General features: G+C 45.5%; 1 protein-coding gene across 14 annotated transcripts in view; it reads right to left on the reverse strand.

Annotated features, from left to right (window-relative positions):
* Positions 1-12,792: 12,792 nt before the first annotated feature.
* Positions 12,793-22,949, reverse strand: part of LOC139228830 (protein-arginine deiminase type-2-like) — a 120,999-nt gene continuing 110,842 nt past the window's right edge. For 12 of the 14 annotated variants that reach the window (XM_070860257.1, XM_070860258.1, XM_070860249.1 and 9 more), the window contains 4 exons: positions 22,443-22,536; positions 16,361-16,437; positions 16,136-16,267; positions 12,793-15,692 (listed from right to left, as the gene is read on the reverse strand). In XM_070860257.1, the coding sequence (XP_070716358.1) occupies positions 15,459-15,692; positions 16,136-16,267; positions 16,361-16,437; positions 22,443-22,536 (537 nt within the window). In that variant the 3' untranslated portion in view covers positions 12,793-15,458. The remainder of the gene's footprint in view (positions 15,693-16,135; positions 16,268-16,360; positions 16,438-22,442; positions 22,537-22,949) is intronic. The other 2 variants (XM_070860256.1, XM_070860255.1) reach the window with 2 other exon arrangements.

The following is a 22,949-nucleotide window of genomic DNA, read 5'->3' on the forward strand; positions in this document are numbered from 1 at the left end:
AGTGCTCCAAAACATGCAGTACAAAGTGGCAACATTTCCTGTGCCCTGGTAGTCAGATCTCTTACTGCAACAAATAAATATACTTGGACAGATATGTTGCTGTAGCTTATATTGACCACACAGAAAAGTTTTGTTGTGAGTGAGTTTGAGTATATCAGTATCAAAGAGGTAGCAAACATTTTTATCAAATTTTTATTGCTTGCAATAGACCTTGGGGCCGATTTTGATTGCCAGCCATTTCTCAACGGCCCCCGGGCGGCACCTACCTTTGTGCCGCCTGCTGCCGCCGGGTCCCGTTGGGAGCCACTTTCGGCTCCGTTGTGTGGGCGGGATGGTGACCAATGCCGGAAACATTGGAACGATTTGGTGGCGGCAGCAAGTGTGAGCAAAAATTTATTCGGCCCCTCCTGTCCAACGGCAAATGGGTTGTGCGCCAGATATGTGTGTGTGGGAGTGTGTGTGGGGGACATCAGCAAAGTGGCTAAAGGCAGCAATGTTTCTTTGTGCAGAAGAAAAACGCATCCAAGGCAGCAAGCCTGCGTGGGATGGGAGGGGGACCTGCAGAGGTGGTCGAATTGAACAGGCTGGAGGAGCGTGCGTTGGCATTGGTGGGTGACCGCCGCCGTGCAACCACAATGGTTGATGCAGATCTGGTGCTACAGCATGGTAAGGTTATACTAATCTGCGGTCTGAGCCACGCTCATGGCATAAAAGGTCATGCAATGTTAAGGCACTTGCGGTTTACCGCATACTTTGTTGCCCAGTAGTGGTGTGGATGCAACTCCTTGCTAGCAGAATGTGAGATGACACGGCTCACATCTCAGCTTGACCAGCACCCCACTCCTACAGACTGCAATGTCATCCTCCATTTGCAGATGTTGACTCGGACAGCACACCATTGATCTCTGGCCTTCAGAGAAGCTGTCAGACCCCAACATCTCCCACTCTGACGTCACCCCCAGCCCAAGACAGCGGATCCCTCCTCCACCACCCGCCCCCACCCAGATCACCCATTTCCACGGCTCCCACCCCTGCCACCTTGAGCCACAAGGAGGAGGGAGACGGGCCCATCTTTGAGCCCCTTGAGCTCCAGGAGGAGGAACAGGATGACAGCAACCTCCTGCCATGTGAGCCAGGTGTCAGCAGAACCTCGGCATCGGCCTTTGAGTTCCTGGGGTTTGGAACGGACTCCACACTGGCAAGCTCAACCAAGCACAGAGGCCATGGCACAAAGGCAAGCAAGGTGCCAGAACCCACCAGGAGCGAGTGTTAGATCTCTTAATTTCCAATGAAATACAAACTCCGATTGTAGTTTCAATGTAACTTTATTCTGGCAGCAGCAACAAGCTTCTGGCTTTAAGCCAGGCCTTTGTCCTTCTGAGACCACATGGCCAAAATGGCTGTACTTATACCTGGTTCAATTTACAGAAAAGAACTCGCCTTCTTTGAACTTATTGGCTCAATTGATAGTCTGTTAACCTATTAATTGGCTCGCTACCCAAGGTCCTAAAATGTCAAGTTGATTGATGACTTAATGCAATGTGGTCTGTGTGTTTTCAAAACTGCAGCCAGGCTTCAGAGCTTGAATTCTCTATCAATCCCCCCTTTGATTCTTTCACAAACTGAATCATAAAACATCAGGTATCACTGGTTAAACATTCTACAAAATAATTTCATACATGTTAATAGAGTTTCCTTCTAAAATTTGTTGATGTGTTTCGCCACATGTCCGGACTAGTAGCTTCCACACAAATTTACAGCAACCCAAATTCCATCGTGGCCACAATGGAAGTCTGGTTTTAGTAGGTTAATTAACCTTATTCCAATTTAATCCAAATCAATATCTTAATTCAACCAGTAAACAACCTTCCCTTAAGCATAATATACCCAGTGCCACTTACAGACGGTCTACTGGGACCTGCTAGGCGTCTCACCTGCGGGACAGCAACTACAGCCGCCTGGTTGCAACAACATTTAATCAACATAAACAAACAATATAAAAGTAAAACAATTACAACAAATAGAATTAAACCTTCCACCAATGAAGTTCCTATTGAACCTAGCCATTCAGTGGCTCCGCTCCACAAAGTGAATGATGGTGGTTGCTTAAGTTTTTCTACCTCCTTTTGGATATGCTCCGCTAAGTGGGTAATTTCTTCGGAGCTATCTGGGATATATGTGCAACACTCAGTTCCGAGTAGGGCGCAAGTACCTCCCTTTTCAGCCAGGATGTAATCAAGGGCCAGTCTATTCTGTAGGGCTACTGTGCGGATTGCTACCATTTCTGCATTGATTTTAACTAGGGCCTCTGAGGTATCATTGGCTACCTGTTCCACAATGGATGCCATGTTAATGGATTCCCTTGCCAGTCTGGCGGTCCCATACCTGGGGATCAGAATGGCAAAGAACCTCTCTGTTTCTGTGATAGCTCTCTTAGGATGGTGTAAATGTTCCGACAGTGACTTTATATGATACATATAAGGCACAATGTAGGCTAAATAGCAGGATCCCGTCCAATTCTGGGGCAGCCAAGGGTAGGCCTTGTGGCCACACACCCAGTAGGTGCCATTATAGGCAATGAAGGTTAGCTGTTTCTTTGTCAGCAACCCTCCTGGGCCTGTCCAGGCTTTTCCATCTGTTTTATTCAGAATCCCCGTTACGTTAAAAATTCCCACATCGGCCCAGTTTGGACGGTTCCGTGGCTTGATTATATTATAATTCTGGGAGCAGTTACTATACGCCATATTTTGGCCTCCTTTGATGTTTCTAATCAGACAGACCGATTCCCCCGGTCTTCCTATTCCCGTTGTATTAGTGATAACAAAAAATGGGGGCCGTTTAAAATTATTGTAGCTTGGTTGGTATCCCCCTTCAAAGGTAGTCAGATTGTAACCTGCTGACTTCCATTTACGTGCTCAGTTTCCCGTATCCTGAAATGCATTGCCTGTTTTGTTTTGAGTAATTATCCACTCAGCCATTTCCGAGATATTCAAGGGAACTGGCCTCAAGGGAATCCCTCTCTTTGAGTGAATAGGAATATGCGTACACACCCAACAACTAGAAATGTTACCTTGTTTGGCATAAATGTATGGCATATATAAAAAGGTATTTACATATAATTCCCTTGCTACCCTACTATTTCCCTTTGGTGCAGAGGGTCGGCTAGTAAGAAGTAGGCCTATGCCTAGAATACCTACAATCAGTAATACAGTAAATTTATACATTTTGGCAAAAAGTAATTGTCCTTTCTTCGATTTCAGCTTCAGTTACGGGTGCTCGTTTAACATGTGAAGCGTGGATCCAGGCTTTCTTTCCTTGGACTTTAACAGCTGCCTGGGTGATCAATAACACTTGATAAGGTCCCTTCCACTTGGCACCCAAAGGTTCTTTATGCAACCTTTTCACATACGCCCAGACTCCCGGGATGATGTTGTGTCCTCCTTCGGGTGGATTACCCCAAGCTGCCGATACCTGTCAGGAAACAGAACTAATAGCATTGGTTAGGTTCTGACAGTATGATAACAAAGTGTCACTCATTAAGTGAACATCAGCTTTCCTTAAATCGATAGTTCCTGGCAGCGACATGGGTCTTCCTGTTATAATTTCAAATGGGCTTAGACCTGTAGTTCTATTCGGGGTTGCCCTAATGCTACATAGCAATATTGGTAGTGCCTGGGGCCATCGTGTTCCTTCTTGGTGATATTTGTCAAGCTGTGGTTTCAGAGTTCGATTCATTCGCTCTACTTGTCCTGATGATTGTGGATGATAAGGACGGTGTAAATCCCACGTAATGTTCAGTAACCTACAGACTTCTGGCAGACAGCACCTGTGAAGTGTGTTCCCTGATCTGAGTCAATGCTATTCGGGACTCCCCATCGGGGAATGTAATCCTTACACAAGACCTTTGCAGTGTGATTGGCTGTGGCTCTTTTAGTTGGGACAGCTTCTACCCATCTAGAGAATCTGTCGACCATGACAAGAATGTTAGTGTATCCTTGGCATGAAGGAAGAGATATATAATCAACCTGCGAATGCTGGAATGGTCCGACAGGGGCAGTTGGGCCACACAGCGGTCTGCTACCAGCTGGGCATGTTTTTTAAATCCCCGACCCCACCAGCTTTTCTGGAACCGTGCCGTCATCTGTTGTGAGGCCAAGTGTCCCCACGAGTGGATCTGTTGGGCCAAAAAAGGCATAAGTGCTTGTGGCGCGATTGGCTTGTCGGTAACTCTTTGTCTCCAGACACCAGCTTCACATAGCTTAATTCCTGCCTCAATCCATGTCCATTTTTCCTCTCTGGAGCACTCGCCTTGCATTGTTTGAAGGTCTCGTGTCAGAGTCCTGAGTGCTTTCAATCTGCACATCTGTGTTGGTTCTTCTGGGGGAATGCCCTGTGAGGCGGCATCTTTAGCTGCCTGGTCGGCTAGGGCATTTCCCTGTGCTTCTGTGGTATTTTCCTTGGAATGGGCCTTACACTTCAGGATGGACACTTCCTGAGGTAATTGTATGGCCTCTAGTAAGTCTCGGACTTCTTTTCCATTTCGGATAGGTGTACCAGCAGCAGTGAGGAATCCTCTTTTCCGCCATAACAGACCAAAGTCGTGAGCGACTCCAAAAGCATAACGCGAATCTGTGTAGACATTAGCTGTCTGTCCTTCTGCTATTCGACATGCTTCTGACAGGGCCTGTAACTCGGCCTGTTGTGCTGACGTTCCTGAGGGTAAACATCCTTTTGCCACTACCTCATATAAGGTTGTAACTGCCCATCCTGCTTTTCTGGTGCCAGTCAACAAAGGAAGAACCATCTGTAAACAGGATGAGGTCTGGGTTGTGCAGATGCTCCTCTGCTGCTAATGCTGCTTCTTCTGTTTCTTTTAAAATCTCCACGCAGTCATGCTCTTCACATTCTCCCCCCTCTTGCTCCCTCGATTCTGACATCGGGAGCATAGTTGCGGGATTAACCGGGCTGGCCCGAATGATATGGAGATTAGGAGCTTCCAAAACTGCTGTCCAGCGGGTCCATCTAGCTGCCGTCACCTGAGACATTCTTTTCAAAGACAGCAAAGCATGTACGGTGTGGGGACACTTGACAATCAGCTTTTGGTCGAGGACTAGACCCGCAGTGATTATTACCGCTCGACATGCAGCTTCCATGGCCCTTAGGCAACTTCCCCATCCGAGGGCTACCGCATCCAGTTTTGCCGAATAATAGTCAATAGGTCTTTGCCAATCCCCATGTTCTTGTGCCAGTATAGCTGTCATATATCCTTCTTTCTCATGGACAAACACGGTAAATGGCTTACCACTGTCGGGGATTCCCAGAGCCGGTGCCGAACACAAAGCCTTTTTCAAACTCAGGAAGGCCTCTTGCTGTTCCTTAGTGAGGGTGATGGCTTCTTTAGAGGCACGTTTCCCCTTTAAAATATCATTCAGTGGCTGATCAAGCTGTATGAAGGAGTCAATCCAATTTCAGTTAAAGTTACACAATCCCAAAAAAGACCTTAGTTCCTGAATAGTGGTGGGTTTTTTTAGCAGCCCGAATAGCTGCAGTTCTATCCTGGGTAAGTTCTCTCTTTCCTTGTGAAATCTTTTGTCCCAGGTATACAAGCTCTTCTTGGGATATTTGTGCTTTGTAGATGCTGGCTTTATGTCCTTTCAGCCAAAGGTGATCCAGCAAAGCTCGTAAATCTTGTTCATGCTGTTCTTCCGTGTTTGAAGCTAGCAGGATATCGTCTACATATTGGATGACTGTGGATGACAGGGGAGGTAATTCTCGCAAATGGCTTTGTAAAGCCATGTGGAATACCGTAGGGCTGTTGTGGAAACCCTGCGGTAACCGGGTCCAAGTATACTGTTATCCTTGGACCGTGAAAGCAAACCACTGTCGAACCTCCGGTGCCAGAGGCACCGACCAAAATCCATTGGCCATATCTATAACCGAGAAATATTTATGTTCCGGTTTGAGGGCATTAAAAATGGTGGAGGGATCTGCGACCGAAGGAGCTTTTTGATCAATACACTGGTTAGCTTTCCTATAATCGACAGTCAAACGCCAAGTCTCATTAGATTTCTGTACCGGCCACACGGGGCTATTGGAGGAGCTATACGTTTTAATAAGCACCCCTTGTTTCTCCAATTGCTGAATAACCGGTAAGATTCCCGCGATGGCAGTTGGACTGATGGGATACTGTTTAGTGATGGAGGCTTGGTCCCGGTAAATGACGCAGGCTCCATCTGGAGTAGGCCACAATCGTTCTTCTCTTTAGCCCATATCGGGTGTTCCTTCAATTCTTCTTTCTTCAAAGTTCTAATTGACCATGTCACCTGACCATCCTCGAAATGCAATGATGAATCTACTTGGATTAGAACGTCCATTCCCAAAAGGGGTTAATCTACTGGGCCTATCCAGACTGGCGTGGTTAGTTCATGTGGACCCAGCCCTATAAGTACCGGTGTTGTCCTTTTAATTTCCATTTTATGGCCCCCAACTCCATAGGCTGTACGTGCCCTACCATCCAACGGCAAAAAGTCTCCATATTGTAGGGGTAAGCATGTTAATTCCGCCCCTGTGTCTAAAAGACAGTCCATATCCTTATCGCCCACCCTCACAGTTATATATAGCCCATCTCCCCTTTGTTGTATTAGTGCGAGGAGGGGGGCCAGGGTGGGCTCTAATCGTTTTTTGCTATCCCAAGTAACTCCTTCTGTTGTTGTATTATCAGTCGCTTAAATGCTTCTATGAGGTCGGTATCTTGTGACAAGCCTGGTTTGTTGGCTGAATTGTATCCCTGGCTGCGTCCTCTTCCCCAGCCACGACCTTGCTGTTTTGCCCTGCACGTCTTGGCCCAGTGACCTTCTTTCCCACAATAATGACATTTTCCGGGTAATTTTCCTAATAACTGTTTACCGGAATCCTGGGATTTCCATCCCACAGCCTGTACAGCTCGGACTTTAGCTCCCATATCCCTGTCTAATTGGTTACATCGATCCACCAATGCTGCAAAGGTAGTTCCTCTACCTTCCCAGTCCAGTAACACTACCTTAAGCATTTTGGACGGTTCTGGCTTTAGACCTGCCACGAAAGCTGCTTTCAGGGGTCCAAACATTTGTTCATCCATTTTCTCATCCGTATTATTCATACCCGAATGTTCTAGCCATGTGCACCTAAACCGTTCGTCATACTCCAGGACCTCCTCTGTTCCTTTCTGTTGGCAGGCTGTAATTTTTCCCCTGTCTGTCTTAGCTGGACTGAAGGCTTGCAGCCAGTGTTTAATCGCCTCCCACCCTGCGTTTAATTCTTGCTCATCCTGCCCCAAAGCTTCTTCTACCTGGTCGTGCAATTTTCTTCCTTGTGTTTTTGGCACCATTATGGTCAAAATTTGCACTCCATCCCAGGGATGAAGTTGATATATATTTCTTAAGCTGTCCAATTGGTCCCACGCTTTTACTCCCCCTTTCTCTGGATTGGGCAATTCCTTGGACCATTTATCAATTTTCTCTGGGTCTGCCGGATCATGAAATAAGTATTCTGCACACACCCTTTTCTTCGTTTTTTTTGGTTCCGCCCTCATCCGCAGTCTCTTCTGATTTGACTACAACTCGTCTTTTTTTAAACGGGGCAAAGCGCACCCCTAATTTTTCATCCTCCGACCCTGTATCGTCAGAGGATTCCGAATCCGTATCTATTCCTCAGTCGTGTCTTCGGGTTGGCGCTTTTAATTTATCCAAACATGGGTACCCTGGGAATTGACTGATACATTTTTCTTTTCCTATTACTGTCTCTTGACCTAATTATTTTTTCCATTCTTTAATTTCACCTTTAAGATCTTTAACTTCCGCTTCCGATTTTTCACGTTCAAGTCTTTTCTGTCGCAGCTGTGCACAAACAGCTTGCAATTGGTCCTTTGTACTGGTCAGTTCTTGATCATGTTGGGAACGCATTATAATTTCATTCTGCTTTCGGTTCTGTCCCATAACGGCTCGGGACCATCTAGTTCGCTCTTTATTTTTCATAAGGGTCGTTTTTCCCCAACCCTTTTAATCTCGTCCAAGGACCATTGTCCTTTGAAGGTACCGTATTTTTGTTCGATCTTAATACAGGTTTTAGATAAGTTGACTTGTTGCTCTATGTATTCTTTCAACTGTTCGAGGATTTCATCTATCGAAACCTCAGGTGGTGCCCGCCTGCCTTTAACAGTTGTAGGCAACAGTCTTTGCTCTTATCTCCTGCTGCCATAATACTGATTTCTTTACTGGAGTCTCGAGTCGTAGGCTTTCCAGCCGATCAGTGGGTCGGTGATTAATTAACTAACACACCGCTGAAGTTAGACGTCTATGGGACCTCGAGCCGACTACCAACCGGAGGGTTCGCAAACCGGAGGCTTTCGGAATCGCGAAGGAGAGGCGAATTTAGACTTTTGACCGAGGACTTTTATAAAGAGGAGTCCTTACCTCAGTATGTAGGTCCGATGTCCAAAATTCAGTTTCTTCCCTCAGCGATCCTGTTCGTGATGTCAAAATTGTTAATCTCTTAATTTCCAATGAAATACGAACTCTGATTGTAGTTTTAATGTAACTTTATTCTGGCAGCAGCAACAAGCTTCTGGCTTTAAGCCAGGCCTTTGTCCTTCTGAGACCACGTGACCAAAATGGCTGTACTTATACCTGGTTCAATTTACAGAAAAGAACTCGCCTTCTTTGACCTTATTGGCTCAATTGATAGTCTGTTAACCTTTTAATTGGCTCGCTACCTAAGGTCCTAAAATGTCAAGTTGATTGATGACTTAATGCAATGTGGTCTGTGCTTTTTCAAAACTGCAGCCGGGCTGCAGAGCTTGAGTTCTCTATCAATGAGCATCCACCTAAGGATCTCCCACGGCTCTCTGAGATGGTCCAGCTATCACGGACAAGCGTGCAGATAGGTCGCGATATGCTCCAGCCCATGACTGAGATAGCTGCCAGCATGGCCACCTTCATCCAGCAGCATAATGACAAGATGAACCAGCTCATCACTGTGTTGGAGCACACAACCGAGAGCGTTAAGGCGATGAGGCAAGAGATGGCTTCTGGACGTGAAGTGCAAGTCCCCTGACCCCACACCCTCAAGGCAGACAGGTCCAGAGGAGCAAGAGATCCCGGCGCCTTTGGCCATGCCCTCTGCCTTCTCACCAAGACGCACACGTCTGCAGACATCCCGTTGCCCTCCTGCACAAGCTTGTCAATCAGAGGCAGTGAGGGGCAGGGGAGCAGCACGCCGTGGTGTAGGCGGGACGAGGAAGAGGAGCTTGGGCATCGCTTCAAGGAGAGGTGGGGGGGGAAGAGAGGTGGTGGTGCTGGGCAGAGGAGTGGGTGTTGGTGGTGTAAATGATTGTAAATGTAATAATGTTATGTAACCTTTGTTATTGTGCACTTGTAAATACACTCACATTATTGATCCTATCTTGGTAAGTGATTTTAACGTCATGTGTGGTGCCTTGTGAGAAACACATCAGTCCCTCAAGTCATCTGCTTTATCAGGAATATCTTCCCATCCACATATGACTGCACTGTATAATGGGTACGGTCATCAGGCTATTACTCTTTATGTGCTGTGAGGGTTATTCAATGTGTCAGATTAATTACATCTCTCAGAATAGACTTATGTCCATCGCCACAACAAGGCACGCTGGGTACAGGTCTTTTGTGATGAATCAGAACAGATTTTATGAAGTAGTTTCCTTGCAGTACAAAGAAAGACACAAGGTGATAGTGACAGTCTAGTCGTTGAAACCTCAATGGTCGGCCACTGAGTCACAGCAGCGCTGGTCTCTTGCTGTGTTTTATTGACTGTAGTCCTTCCTCAGTTTGGTCTGCAATCGTGCTGCCCCTAACGTCGAATAGCTGTAACATTATATCCTTTTCCTTCCATACAAATGCTGTCAGAGTCTGTAGCTGTCTCAGGCTTACACTAGATCATTCTAACCCTAACCCTCTCACCCTCTATGTGATATGCAGTGCTTCCCTGAGAACTTCTTGAAGGACTGTGTCACAGAATTAATTAATCAGCTTGGATGGACAAAATGTGACTTTTCACTTATTCATAATTATTTTGCCTTCGCCATTGGGCTTCTCAGTGAAGGTCTTTCAGCAAGGTCAAATAAGAAAGTTTCCATCAGCCTCGATTTATCACATCCAAATTAAACATGACCATCAGCAATAAAGTAAAGCAACATCCAGCTAACTTTTTTCCAGCAGTCCCACTCAGGATGGTCCAGCAGCTGCACCAATAGCCGCGATGTGCAGTGCTGCAGCACTCGGAGCCCTTCTCCCTGCCGCCCGACTCACGGCCAGGTCAGACCTGCTTTTTGCCAGTGGTCCTACTGGCGGGCGGCAGGTTGATCTGAGGCCAGCATCCCTCACCAAAATTGTCGATTTGCAGCATTCGGCATGACGTCATGCCGGCAGATCCCTCTGTGACCAGTCTCGCGCCAGGCAGATGGGTGGTTCCGGAGGAATCGCCCAGGAAACATACATTTACTGCGGATCGTTGGTCACTGCAGGCGCAACCTGCACCAAATTCGTCCCCCTTAACTTTTTAAACTCTTTACACCAAAGTAATTTATTTTAATCTACTAAACCCCAAGATATATTAAGCATGGCAAGGCTTCTGCATGCACTTTGTAGCTACCTTCTTGTGTAGTTTTGTATATATCAATGCTAGTGTGCAGCAAAAATATGATAATCAAACAGAATCGCTTTTCTCAACTGACAAGCCCACTCATCATCATCATCATAGGCTGTCCCTCGGAATCGAGGAAGATTTGCTTCCACTCTTAAAGTGAGTCCTTAGATGGCTGAACAGTCCAATAACCACAGTCCCTGTCACAGGTGGGACAGACAGTCGTTGAGTTAAAGGGCGGTTGGGACAGGTTTGCCGCATGCTCTTTCCGCTGCCTGCGCTCGATTTCTGCATGCTCACAGCGATGGGACTCGAGGTACTCAGCGTCCTCCCGGATGCACTTCCTCCACTTAGAGCGGTCTTTGGCCAGGGACTCCCAGGTGTCAGTGGGAATGTTGCACTTTTTCAGGGAGGCTTTGAGGGTGTCCTTGTAACGTTTCCTCTGCCCACCTTTGGCTCATTTGCCGCAAAGGAGTTCAGAGTAGAGCGCTTGCTTTGAGAGTCTCGTGTCTGGCATGTGAATGATGTGGCCTGCCCAGCAGAGCTGATCAAGTGTGGTCAGTGCTTCAATGCTGGGGATGTTGGCCTGGTCGAGGATGCTAATGGTGGCGCGTCTGTCCTCCCAGGGGATTTGTAGGATCTTGCGGAGACACCGTTGGTGGTATTTCTCCAGCGACTTGAGGTGTCTACTGTACATGGTCCATGTCTCTGAGCCATACAGGAGGGCGGATATTACCACAGCCCTGTAGACCATGAGCTTGGTGGCAGTTTTGAGGGCCTGGTCTTCAAAAACTCTTTTCCTTAGGCGGCCGAAGGCTGCATTGGAGGCGGTGTTGAATCTTGTCGTCGATGTCTGCTCTTGTTGATAAGAGGCTCCCAAGGTATGGGAAATGTCCAGGGCATCACTGGAGAGCAGTTTCACTACAGAACCCACTACACATTAAAAACAAAGGTCCATCTGGTGGAAATGCTTCTTGGATAGTGCCCAAGACATTTGCACCATTGTTTACAATCTGGGTTACCTTGAAATGAAAATGCTCCACTTTACATTAATGAGGAAGGAGAGATTTCCTCGACCTTTCAGTTGTAAGGATGAAAGCGGAGCTGTAGAGTCTCAGCTGGAAATAAAAGCTAATGTATGAGCCTCAAGGTCTGGCCTGGAACTAGTTTCATTGGAAGGAAAAAGAGTCCCAGCACAGAACCAAGCTGCATCTTGCACTTGGAACTCCCTTCAACAAAATTGGAAACTTGCCATGGAGAACTGTATGTTTAAAAGCAAGTCTTGCTATTCTATTGTGTATTTTGTTATTAACCCACTGGATTACCAGAACTATTCGAATTATACACGATCCTCTGAAGGCAAAATACATTTATTCCATTAAGGAACTATGCCACACAGACTAAAAAAGTTCCTAATTCAATCGCTAGTTGGTGCTAAATCAGCTGATCTAGCAATAAAGCACAATGCAATAAAGCACCAGGCAGCAATAAAGCACAATGACCGGTTTCAGTGTCCAAGTTACAACAACAACTTACATTTATATAGTGCCTTTTGCATAGTAAAACGTCCCAAGGTACTTCACAGGAGCGTTATCCTACAAAATTTGACACCAAACCACATAAGGAGATATTAGGACAGGTGATCAAACGCTTGGTCAAAGAGGTAGGTTTTAAAAAGCGTCTTAAAGGAGAGAGAGGCAAAGAGGTTTAGAAAGGGCATTCTAGAGCCTAGGCAGCTGAAGACATGTCTGCCAATGGTGGAGTGATTAAAATCGGGGATGTACAAGAGGCCAGAATTGAAGGAGCGATGAGGTTTTGGAAGGTTGTAGTGCTAGAGGATGTTACATCGATAAAGAGAGGTGAGGCCATGGAGGGTTTTGACTACAAGGATGAGAAATTTTAAATCGAGGCATTGCTGGACTGTAAATCATCTATTCAGTGACTCCAGGTGAAAATTGTGTGTAAGAGGTGTCAGGTGAAGACGGTATCAGGCTCAGCTGTGATGTCAAGGTATATAATAAAAAATTATGACACATTTCCAGTTAAAATTTTCAATCAATAGTTCATTGTTGTTCAGCTTTCTTGCTCTTTTCGCTTCGTTGCTTTAAATGTTGAATCACACGCACAAACACTCAGTTGTAGGATCAGGTCTTTTATTTAGACATTCATACTATACAAACCAAGTATGAAAGTTACTGAAGGCAGCTCTCTGCTTGTTCCGATTTCCGTAGCTGCTTGTGACACACACACTGTCCGAGTTTCCATTGTCTAGTGTGTGTGTCTAACAGCCAGTTCCATCTCTTATACCTAAAAAGCCTTTGAACTCATTTCTTTGCATTGTACATACAGACAAATAACATGCAGACTCAAATGGCATTGTCCTGAAATCACGACTGCTTTCTGAATTACTATACACAAACCAGCTCGTTTCCTCACATAGTAACAAATGGTACATTCAAATACAGACGATATCATGAATTACTGTACATGAACCAGATGATCAGCAGAGGAGTTTCTTTGATTCCATGCATAGATAGTAATGGATCCGTTGCGTAGCATAACCGACCTGTGAGAAACCATCAGCACAAGTCAGGGCCATAAAAGGAGCGACGAGCAGCAGCCATGAACAGCGTGGCAGCATACCGCTCAAGATACAGCGCGAGCTGGTGCAGGAGGGAGACGGCAGTGAAGAGGACCGTCATCAAGGTCCAGGTCGGTGATTGGAGCGTGGGCAGACACAGCAGGAATGGTGAGGTCGGGGCGAAGGAGCGATGAGAGATTGTAGAGGGACATGATCGGGAGAGTCGTGGGTTCGGGGCCAAAAGAGAAGAGGGCCCGGGGCAGCACGGGCCAGGCCACACTGCGATATGTGGGTGCACTAGGTCCATGCAGCAGAGCTGGTCTCCAGTCATCTTGGGTAATCCTTGGCACTGGACCAAGACCGAGCTCTGTCAAGCCCGTGTGGTGGCTGGTGTGCAACGGCCACCACACATTAAAAAAACCCACGCACCGGCATTTTCCATAACATGTAGTTCGGGACCTGGAATATTAGGTCCTTCATTGAAACAGCTGTGAACTCATCCCTTTTTGGCGTGGAAGCAAGTCATCCTTGTTTTGAGGGACCGCCTATGATGATGGAAAGATAGTATCGATGATACATACAAATTACTATTTACAATCTATATTAATGACTTGGAAGAAGGGACTGAGTGTAACGTAGCCAAGTTTGGTAACGATACAAAGATGGGAGGAAAAGCAATGTGTGAGGAGGACACAAAAAATCTGCAGACAGGCTAGGTGAGTAGGCAAAAATTTGGCAGGTGGAGTATAATGTTAGAAAGTGTGAGGTCATGCACTTTGGCAGAAAAAAATCAAAGAGCAAGTTATTATTTAAATGGACAAAGATTGCAAAGTGCTGCAGTACAGCGGGACCTGGGGGTACACAAAAGGATAGTATGCAGGTACAGCAAGTGATCATGAAGGCCAATGGAATCTTGGCCTATATTGCAAATGGGATGGAGTATAAAAGCAGGGAAGTCTTGCTACAGCTATACAGGGTATTGGTGAGGCCACACCTGGAATACTGCGTGCAGTTTTGGTTTCCATATTTACGAAAGGATATACTTGCTTTGGAGGCAGTTCAGAGAAGTTCACTAGATTGATTCCGGAGATGAGGGGGTTGACTTATGAGGAAAGGTTGAGTAGGTTGGGCCTTTACTCATTGGAATTCAGAAGAATGAGAGGTGATCTTATCGAAACATAGAAGATTATGAGGGGTCTTGACAAGGTGGATGCAGAGAGGATGTTTCCACTGATGGGGGAGACTAGAACTAGAGGGCATGATCTTAGAATAAGGGGCTGTACATTTAAAACCGAGATGAGGAGAAATTTCTTCTCTCAGAGGGTTGTAAATCTGTGGAATTCGCTGCCTCAGAGAGCTGTGGAAGCTGGGACATTGAATAAATTTAAGACAGAAATAGACAGTTTCTTAAACGATAAGGGGTTATGGGGAGCAGGCAGGGAAGTGGAGCTGAGTCCAAGATCAGATCAGCCATGATCTTATTGAATGGCGGAGCAGGCTCGAGGGGCCGTATGACCTACTCCTGCTCCTATTTTTTATGTTCTTAAATAATTAACATGCAGATAAATGACCAGCCACTATTATCCCAAAATCAAGTCTCACTGATTTAATCAACTTGCACCATGAAGTACTGTAAACACACAGGTGATCAGATAGACACATTTGAATGGTTAAATGGCTCCAGCAGCCTGTTGTGATCCAAACCTCAACCTTCAACCCCTTCGATTTCTCAAGACTGCGCCAAAGTGTTTCAGAAATACGGGCTTTCGCTCCCACATTCATCACTTCGCAAGATGGTGAAAGCTAGGTCATTAGTATCTACTGAACACAAAGGAACTAGCAATACCAGCAGTCTGAAGCATTTTAGGATGTTTTCCAATGTTAAAGCTGCCAAATAAATGTACGTTGCCGTCGTTTACTTGGCTTAAATGAAAATGAGCAGATTTGCAAAAGGACATCTAAGTTGACATCTACAGGAATGTCAACAGCAGGCTTTATTTGGCTTAAAAATTCAACTTATTCTTAAGAGAAACTGAGTGAACACAGATCCTGAGATCAGACTATAGGACAGGAGGCGTTTGAATGGCACAGGTTGCATGCCAATGTCCTCATATTGTTAGGCGCTAGTCTTTTGTCAACAGGTTGCGTGTTATCAGGGCTGCGCAGAAGCATATTAAAACTAAAGCAATGTTTCATTACCTATAGCAATTGTGACTGGTAATTACATCTCCATATTCCACCACTTTAAAGCAAATGGCTGGCGACGAACATTGGAGCCGCAGTGAACTTCACCCAGCTTCAGGTGATAGGCAGAAAAATCATTGATGAAGTTACAATCCAGGCCGAGTGGTTCTAGCGCTGAGCGCATCACAGTTTCCAGTGGACATTTTCCATTTATCAAAGGTCCAAATGGCTTTGGAATACCCAGGTATTTGCCGAGGACGATCATGTTCACCTAAAGGGACATAGACACAGTCCTTTGACTGAGCACTTTCAAACAGTCAGAATCATAGTAATAGAAAGACATATGAGACAAAGAAGGTAACCAGGAAGAGAAAGAGAATGCAGATAAATGAATGCAAGACAATGAATGATAAAAATGATAGATCATGATCAAGTGGATAATGAACAAAATACAACTGAAGGAGGAGAAGGAAAAGGCTGATAAAACAATTACCCATTCTGACAATTAATTTCTCATAGTTGACACACAAAACAGGTCCCATATTATGTTTGTAATTTATCTAAGCAAGGCTCAATTCCTGCAGAGGTGCTGATGAGTAGATAGCAGACATCTCCCTAAGGGGATGAATTCTGATGGCTGCTCTTGTGCACCTCTGAGCAACCGGCAAGCAGATGCTGGGATTCAGTCTCCCACCCTCACCAGTTAGCACTTACCATATCTGGAAAGAATGAATCTACTGTACCATAAGTCTCATTCATCTCAAACAACATAGGAATATCAATGATATCTTCTTCAACCAAACCCAATTCCTTCTTCAGGATATCTCGGTTCCAATCAATGCATTGCTGAGAGTAAGACAGAGAGAATTTGAAATACTTATACAATAATTTTCACACAAGAACACAATTGTACTATATTATTATATCATATTGATTCACCTGTACATAAGCATTATCTTCAAGCAGTTTTTGATTGCTTAGGATTTCATTAATTTTGACAGGGTTTTTCTTTGCACCTGGTTGAGAAACACAAAAGCAATATTATTGTTTCTTATTCAGTTGACTTCTTGAATATGTCATTAGGGCTTGTGAGACCGACAGTTCCAGCCATTAATGAATCATAGAATACAATCATAGAATGGTTACAACACAGGCCATTCGGCCTTTCGAGCCTATGCTGGCTCTCTGCAAAAGCACTTCAGCTGGTTCCACACCCCTGCCCTTTTCCCATAGCTCTGCAAATTTGTTTCCTTCAGGTACTTATCCAATTCCCTTTTGAAAGCCATGGTTGAATCTGCCTCCACAACCCCTTAAGGCAGTACATTCCAGATCCTAATCACTCGCTGCGTAAAATAATTTTTCCTCATGTTGCCTTTGGTTCTTATGCCAATCACCTTAAGTCTGTGGTTCTCGACCTTCCGCCAATGGGAACAGTTTCTCTCTATCTACTCTGTCTAGACCCCTCATGATTTTGAACACCTCTATCAAATCTCCTCTCAACCTTCTCTGCTCCAAGGAGAACAACTCCAGCTTCTCCAGTCTATCCATGTAACTGAAGTCCCTTATCCCTGGAATAAATTCTCATATCTTTTTTGCACCTTCTCTAAGGCCTTCATGTCCTTCTTAAAGTGCGGTGCCCAGAATTAGACACAATACTCCAGTTGAGACTGAACCCCAATGTTTTATAAAGGTTCGCCATAACATCCTTGCTCTTGTACTCTATGCAGTTATTTATGAAGCCCAGGATCCCGCTTTTGTAACCGCTTTCTCAACCTGCCCTGCCACCTTCAACGATTTGTGCACATATACCCCCAGATCTGTGTGTTCATGCACACCCTTTAGAATTGTACTCTAGTTTATATTGCCTCTCCTTGTTCTTCCTAACAAAATGCATCACTTCGCACTTTTCTGCATTAAATTTCATCTGACACATGTGCATCCATTCCACCAGCCTGTCTATGTCCTCTTGAGGAGATTAATACAATAGTTAGGAATGACATTAGCTTGAATGATGTGGAATCTATATGGGTAGAGCTGCAGAACACCAAAGGGCAAAAAACGTTAGTGGGAGTTGTGTACAGACCTCCAAACAGTAGTAGTGATGTTGGGGAGGGCATCAAACAGGAAATTATGGGTGCATGCAATAAGGATGCAGCAGTTATAATGGGTGACTTTAATATGCACATTGATTGGGCTAACCAAACTGGAAGCAATACGGTGGAGGAGGATTTCCTGGAATGCATAAGGGATGGTTTTCTAGACCAATATGTCGAGGAACCAACTAGGGGAGAGGCCATCTTAGACTGGGTGTTGTGTAATGAGAGAGGATTAATTAGCAATCTCGTGCGAGGCCCCTTGGGGAAGAGTGACCATAATATGGTGGAATTCTGCATTAGGATGGAGAATGAAACAGTTAATTCAGAGACCATGGTCCAGAACTTAAAGAAGGGTAACTTTGAAGGTATGAGGCGTGAATTGGCTAGGATTGATTCGCGAATGATACTTGAGGGGTTGACTGTGGATGAGCAATGGCAGACATTTAGAGACCGCATGGATGAACTACAACAATTGTACATTCCTGTCTGGCATAAAAATAAAAAAGCGAAGGTGGCTCAACCGTGGCTATCAAGGGAAATCAGGGATAGTAGTAAAGCCAAGGAAGTGGCATACAAATTGGCCAGAAATAGCAGTGAACCCGGAGACTGGGAGAAATTTAGAACTCAGCAGAGGAGGACAAAGGGTTTGATTAGGGCAGGGAAAATGGAGTACGAGAAGAAGCTTGCAGGGAACATTAAGACAGATTGCAAAAGTTTCTATAGATATGTAAAGAGAAAAAGGTTAGTAAAGACAAATGTAGGTTCCCTGCAGTCAGAATCAGGGGAAGTCATAACGGGGAACAAAGAAATGGCGGACCAATTGAACAAGTACTTTGGTTCGGTATTCACTAAGGAGGTCACTAACAACATTCCGGATATAAGAAGGGTCAGAGGGTCTAGTAAGGAAGAGGAACTGAGGGAAATCCTTATTAGTCGGGAAATTGTGTTGGGGAAATTGATGGGATTGAAGGCCGATAAATCTCTAGGGCCTGATGGACTGCATCCCAGAGTACTTAAGGAGGTGGCCTTGGAAATAGCAGATGCATTGACAGTCATTTTCCAACATTCCATTGACTCTGGATCAGTTCCTATCGAGTGGAGGGTAGTCAATGTAACCCCACTTTTTAAAAAAGGAGGGAAAGAGAAAACAGGGAATTATAGACCGGTCAGCCTGACATCGGTAGTGGGTGAGATGATGGAATCAATTATTAAGGATGTCATAGCAGCACATTTGGAAAGAGGTGACATGATAGGTCCAAGTCAGCATGGATTTGTGAAAGGGAAATCATGCTTGACAAATCTTCTGGAATTTTTGGAGGATGTTTCCAGTAGAGTGGACAAGGGAGAACCATTTGATGTGATATATTTGGACTTTCAGAAGGCTTTCAACAAGGTTCCACACAAGAGATTAATGTGCAAAGTTAAAGCACATGGGATTGGGGGTAGTGTGCTGACATGGATTGAGAAATGGTTGTCAGACAGGAAGCAAAGAGTAGGAGTAAATGGGTACTTTTCAGAATGGCAGGCGGTGAGTAGTGGGGTACCGCAAGGTTCTGTGCTGGGGTCCCAGCTGTTTACACTGTACATTAATGATTTAGACGAGGGGATTAAATGTAGTATCTCCAAATTTGCGGATGACACTAAGTTAGATGGCAGTGTGAGCTGCGAGGAGGATGCTATGAGGCTGCAGAGCGACTTGGATAGGTTAGGTGAGTGGGCAAATGCATGGCAGATGAAGTATAATGTGGATAAATGTGAGGTTGTCCACTTTGGTGGTAAAAACAGAGAGACAGACTATTATTTGAATGGTGACAGATTAGGAAAAGGGGAGGTGCAACGAGACCTGGGTGTCATGGTACATCAGTCATTGAAGGTTGGCATGCAGGTACAGCAGGCGGTTAAGAAAGCAACTGGCATGTTGGCCTTCATAGCGAGGGGATTTGAGTACAGGGGCAGGGAGGTGTTGCTACAGTTGTACAGGGCCTTGGTGAGGCCACACCTGGAGTATTGTGTACAGTTTTGGTCTCCTAACCTGAGGAAGGACATTCTTGTTATTGAGGGAGTGCAGCGAAGGTTCACCAGACTGATTCCTGGGATGGCGGGACTGACCTATCAAGAAAGACTAAATCAACTGGGCTTGTATTCACTGGAGTTCAGAAGAATGAGAGGGGACCTTATAGAAATGTTTAAAATTCTGATGGGTTTAGACAGGTTAGATGCAGGAAGAATGTTCACAACGTTGGGGAAGTCCAGAACCAGGGGTCACAGTCTAAGGATAAGGGGTAAGCCATTTAGGACCGAGATGAGGAGAAACTTCTTCACCCAGAGAGTGGTGAACCTGTGGAATTCTCTACCACAGAAAGTCGTTGAGGCCAATTCACTAAATATATTCAAAAAGGAGTTAGATGTAGTCCTTACTACTAGGGGGAATCAAGGGGTATGGCAAGAAAGCAGGAATGGGGTACTGAAGTTGCATGTTCAGCCATGAACTCATTGAATGGCGGTGCAGGCTAGAAGGGCCGAATGGCCTACTCCTGCAACTATTTTCTATGTTTCTATGTTTCTATCACTATCCTCCTCATTGTTCACTATACTTACAAGTGTTCTGCAAATTTTGAAATTGTGCCCTTTACACCCAAGTCATTAATATATATCAAGAGAAGCAGTGGTTCTAGTACCGACTGCTGGGGAAGGCCTTCCTCCAGTCGGAAAAACAAACATTCACCATTATTCACTGTTTGCTAGCCACCTCTCAAACCTGACCACATACAATCCTCCTTCGAGACCATGGGCTGAATTTTACCAACGTCGGCGGGTCCATGGCAGACGACATCGGTGGTGGGTTCTGGTCTCGCTGCTGGTCCAGCAAGCTGCCCAAAATGACTTCCTTCTGCTTGAGCTTGTTAAACCCACCCAGCACGTTTGCCGGCCAATTGAAGGAAGCAGGTTTGATGATGTCATTTGATGATCAGCCGATTTTCTTAAAGGGACCATGCGTAATTTAATTTTGACATTTGTGCTGTCAGTGTTCCACAGCATTGAGGTGCTGCAAACACCGACACACACTGCACAGAGATGCACGGCTGCACCCAGGCTCTCCCATGACTACCTCCATATGCTTATGGAGTCACACCATAGAGGGAGGTTCTCTCCCCTTCCAATGGGCAGAAGAGACCTCCCCAGGAAACCAATGCAGCCTCGTTGCACATTGCACAGGAGGGAACAAGCAGGGATGTTGTCAGGAGGACCTGTCTGCTGTGACACAAACCTTTCAATGATCTCAGTAGATCACGAAACGTTATTGCAAAGCCACACTCAACCTCATTCTGCTGTGCCTCTCATCACATCCCCATCACTCTGCCTTCCCTACCCTACTCTTGCACATCCTTACTCACACCAACTTACCTTGCACCTTCACCCATCTCTCTGTTTACATTATCACTTCCCCATTTCACTAGGCACCCCTCACACTTGCCCTCATCCGTGGGCAATCATATCAACTAACAACACACAAGGGTAGGCACTTTGGTGTTTTATGCAATTTTCATGTAAAGTTTCTGTTAATGTGGTGTCAAATATTGAAGCCTTTATTTTTTAACACTTTGCGTTCTCGGACAGATTTGTGTGCACCTTTGGAAATGCCTTAGCGAGTTGCATTGAATGGTGAGACATAACAGTACTTCCCACAATGGTGATGAGTGTGAAAAGAATGGCTTGGGCATTGTAGGGATTCTTTATGGTGTTCATTTAGGGTGGTGCCAACCTGACACATCATGTGGCAGCCAGGGTGTACAGTGTCAAGTACATCTGGCCATGGTGAGGCCATCCCTAACATCCTGGTCAGCAATGTGGTCGGGTGCTGATGCCTTGTGTCCTGTGCAGCATCAGTTGATTGTGGAGAAGATTGGTGTTGTTGTTGGGGCTGCTGGTGTGCCTGGTGCTGCTGGTGTTGGGGCTGATCGTGGAGGGATTCTGAGGACCAAGGTGAAATAGTTTCAAGGGCACCGATGCTGATGTAGTAGATGGCAGGTGAAGTTGAGATGATTGGGCAAAGTGGTGACAGAGGTTGCTCCAATGAGGTGACACTGGATAGGGTTTGCTCCAAACACTTGCAACCTGCATAAAGCTCAATCTGTCTTCCAAATGTAATAAGCAACAGTTTCTGAGCTTGGACAGTGAACAGCTGTGAGATGGGAGCTTTTATAGCACATTTGTAGCTGTCAAGTAATGAGATGATTCCATGGCCATTCAACTCCTGACCCGCTTACCCGACGTGATCCTTGAGCAGCGTGGGCTCTGTAGGCAACCTGGTAAACTCCGAAGGTGAGCTGAAAATAGTTCTTAATGGTCTTTTAACAAGGTCTTAATGACCTGAATTGCCTCCCCCACTTTTGCATCTGCTCAGCACTGACAGACCCGACGTTTGGGAAAGGCACATGGCAGCGGGTCCTGAACTGCTGTCAAAAAAAATAATTTTCCCACCTGACCCGCCACCGATTGCTCCCGCTGATCCCCCCCCACAAAATTCCCCCCCCATGTTTCTGCTATTTCTGTTTTATCAGCCCTCTCAATGAAGTAACACGGTAGCACATACTGGCTCATGAAAGGTGCCTGGAAAGCGGTCCACCTTTGGGAAAGCACCTGGCCTCCACTCTGCATGTTCCCTATCTGATTAACTTATACAGGCAATCAAAGCCACAAATCCATGTGCATCTCTACATGGATTGCTATTTCTATACATCATGTGTAATGTATCAAATGCAAACATATTCAAAGGAGATCTACGTTCATTTTGTGGAGTCCAGCACCAGCAGACAACACACACTTTTGCCTGGTGGACATTCTGTCACTTTAGGCTCAGTGCAAGGTAGGAATTGACTTTCACATGTCTACTACTGAAATGTTACAACTGGTAAGAAACTTGCCTTCAAACATCTGGGTTTCCCCATGACCTTCTTGCTGTAGCTTCATGAACAACTTGCAGCAGGCATCAGGGCTGACCAGGAGAAGCCGAAAACCCTGCCGGAACAGAGGGCAAATGTTGATATTTGAACACTGAGTTTCTCTCAGCACAGCATCCTGACTGACCTGCCCACTGTGTTGCTTTATCTTTTTTCTCCCTGCATTCACATGAAGTAGTGGGAAGGGGTGTCATCTCTCCAATTTTTCTACTGACCAGAGTTTGGCCATCATGATTTCTCCTTGCCCTTACAGCAGCCTTTGACGCAGTTAATAAATCATCCTTCTACAACATTTCCCCTCTGTTGTCCAGCTTGGTGGGACTGTCCTTGCTTGGTTCCAGTCTTACCTAACTAATAGTAGCCAGATCATGTCTATCAATAACTTCTCTTCCCACCATTACCTCAGGAATTTCCCAATAGATCTGAGCATGTTGCGGATGAACTTAAGCAGCTGAAACATGGGAGAGCTGA

Source organism: Pristiophorus japonicus, chromosome 18 (genome assembly GCF_044704955.1).
Source record: "Pristiophorus japonicus isolate sPriJap1 chromosome 18, sPriJap1.hap1, whole genome shotgun sequence".
In the NCBI taxonomy this organism is placed as follows: domain Eukaryota; kingdom Metazoa; phylum Chordata; class Chondrichthyes; family Pristiophoridae; genus Pristiophorus; species Pristiophorus japonicus.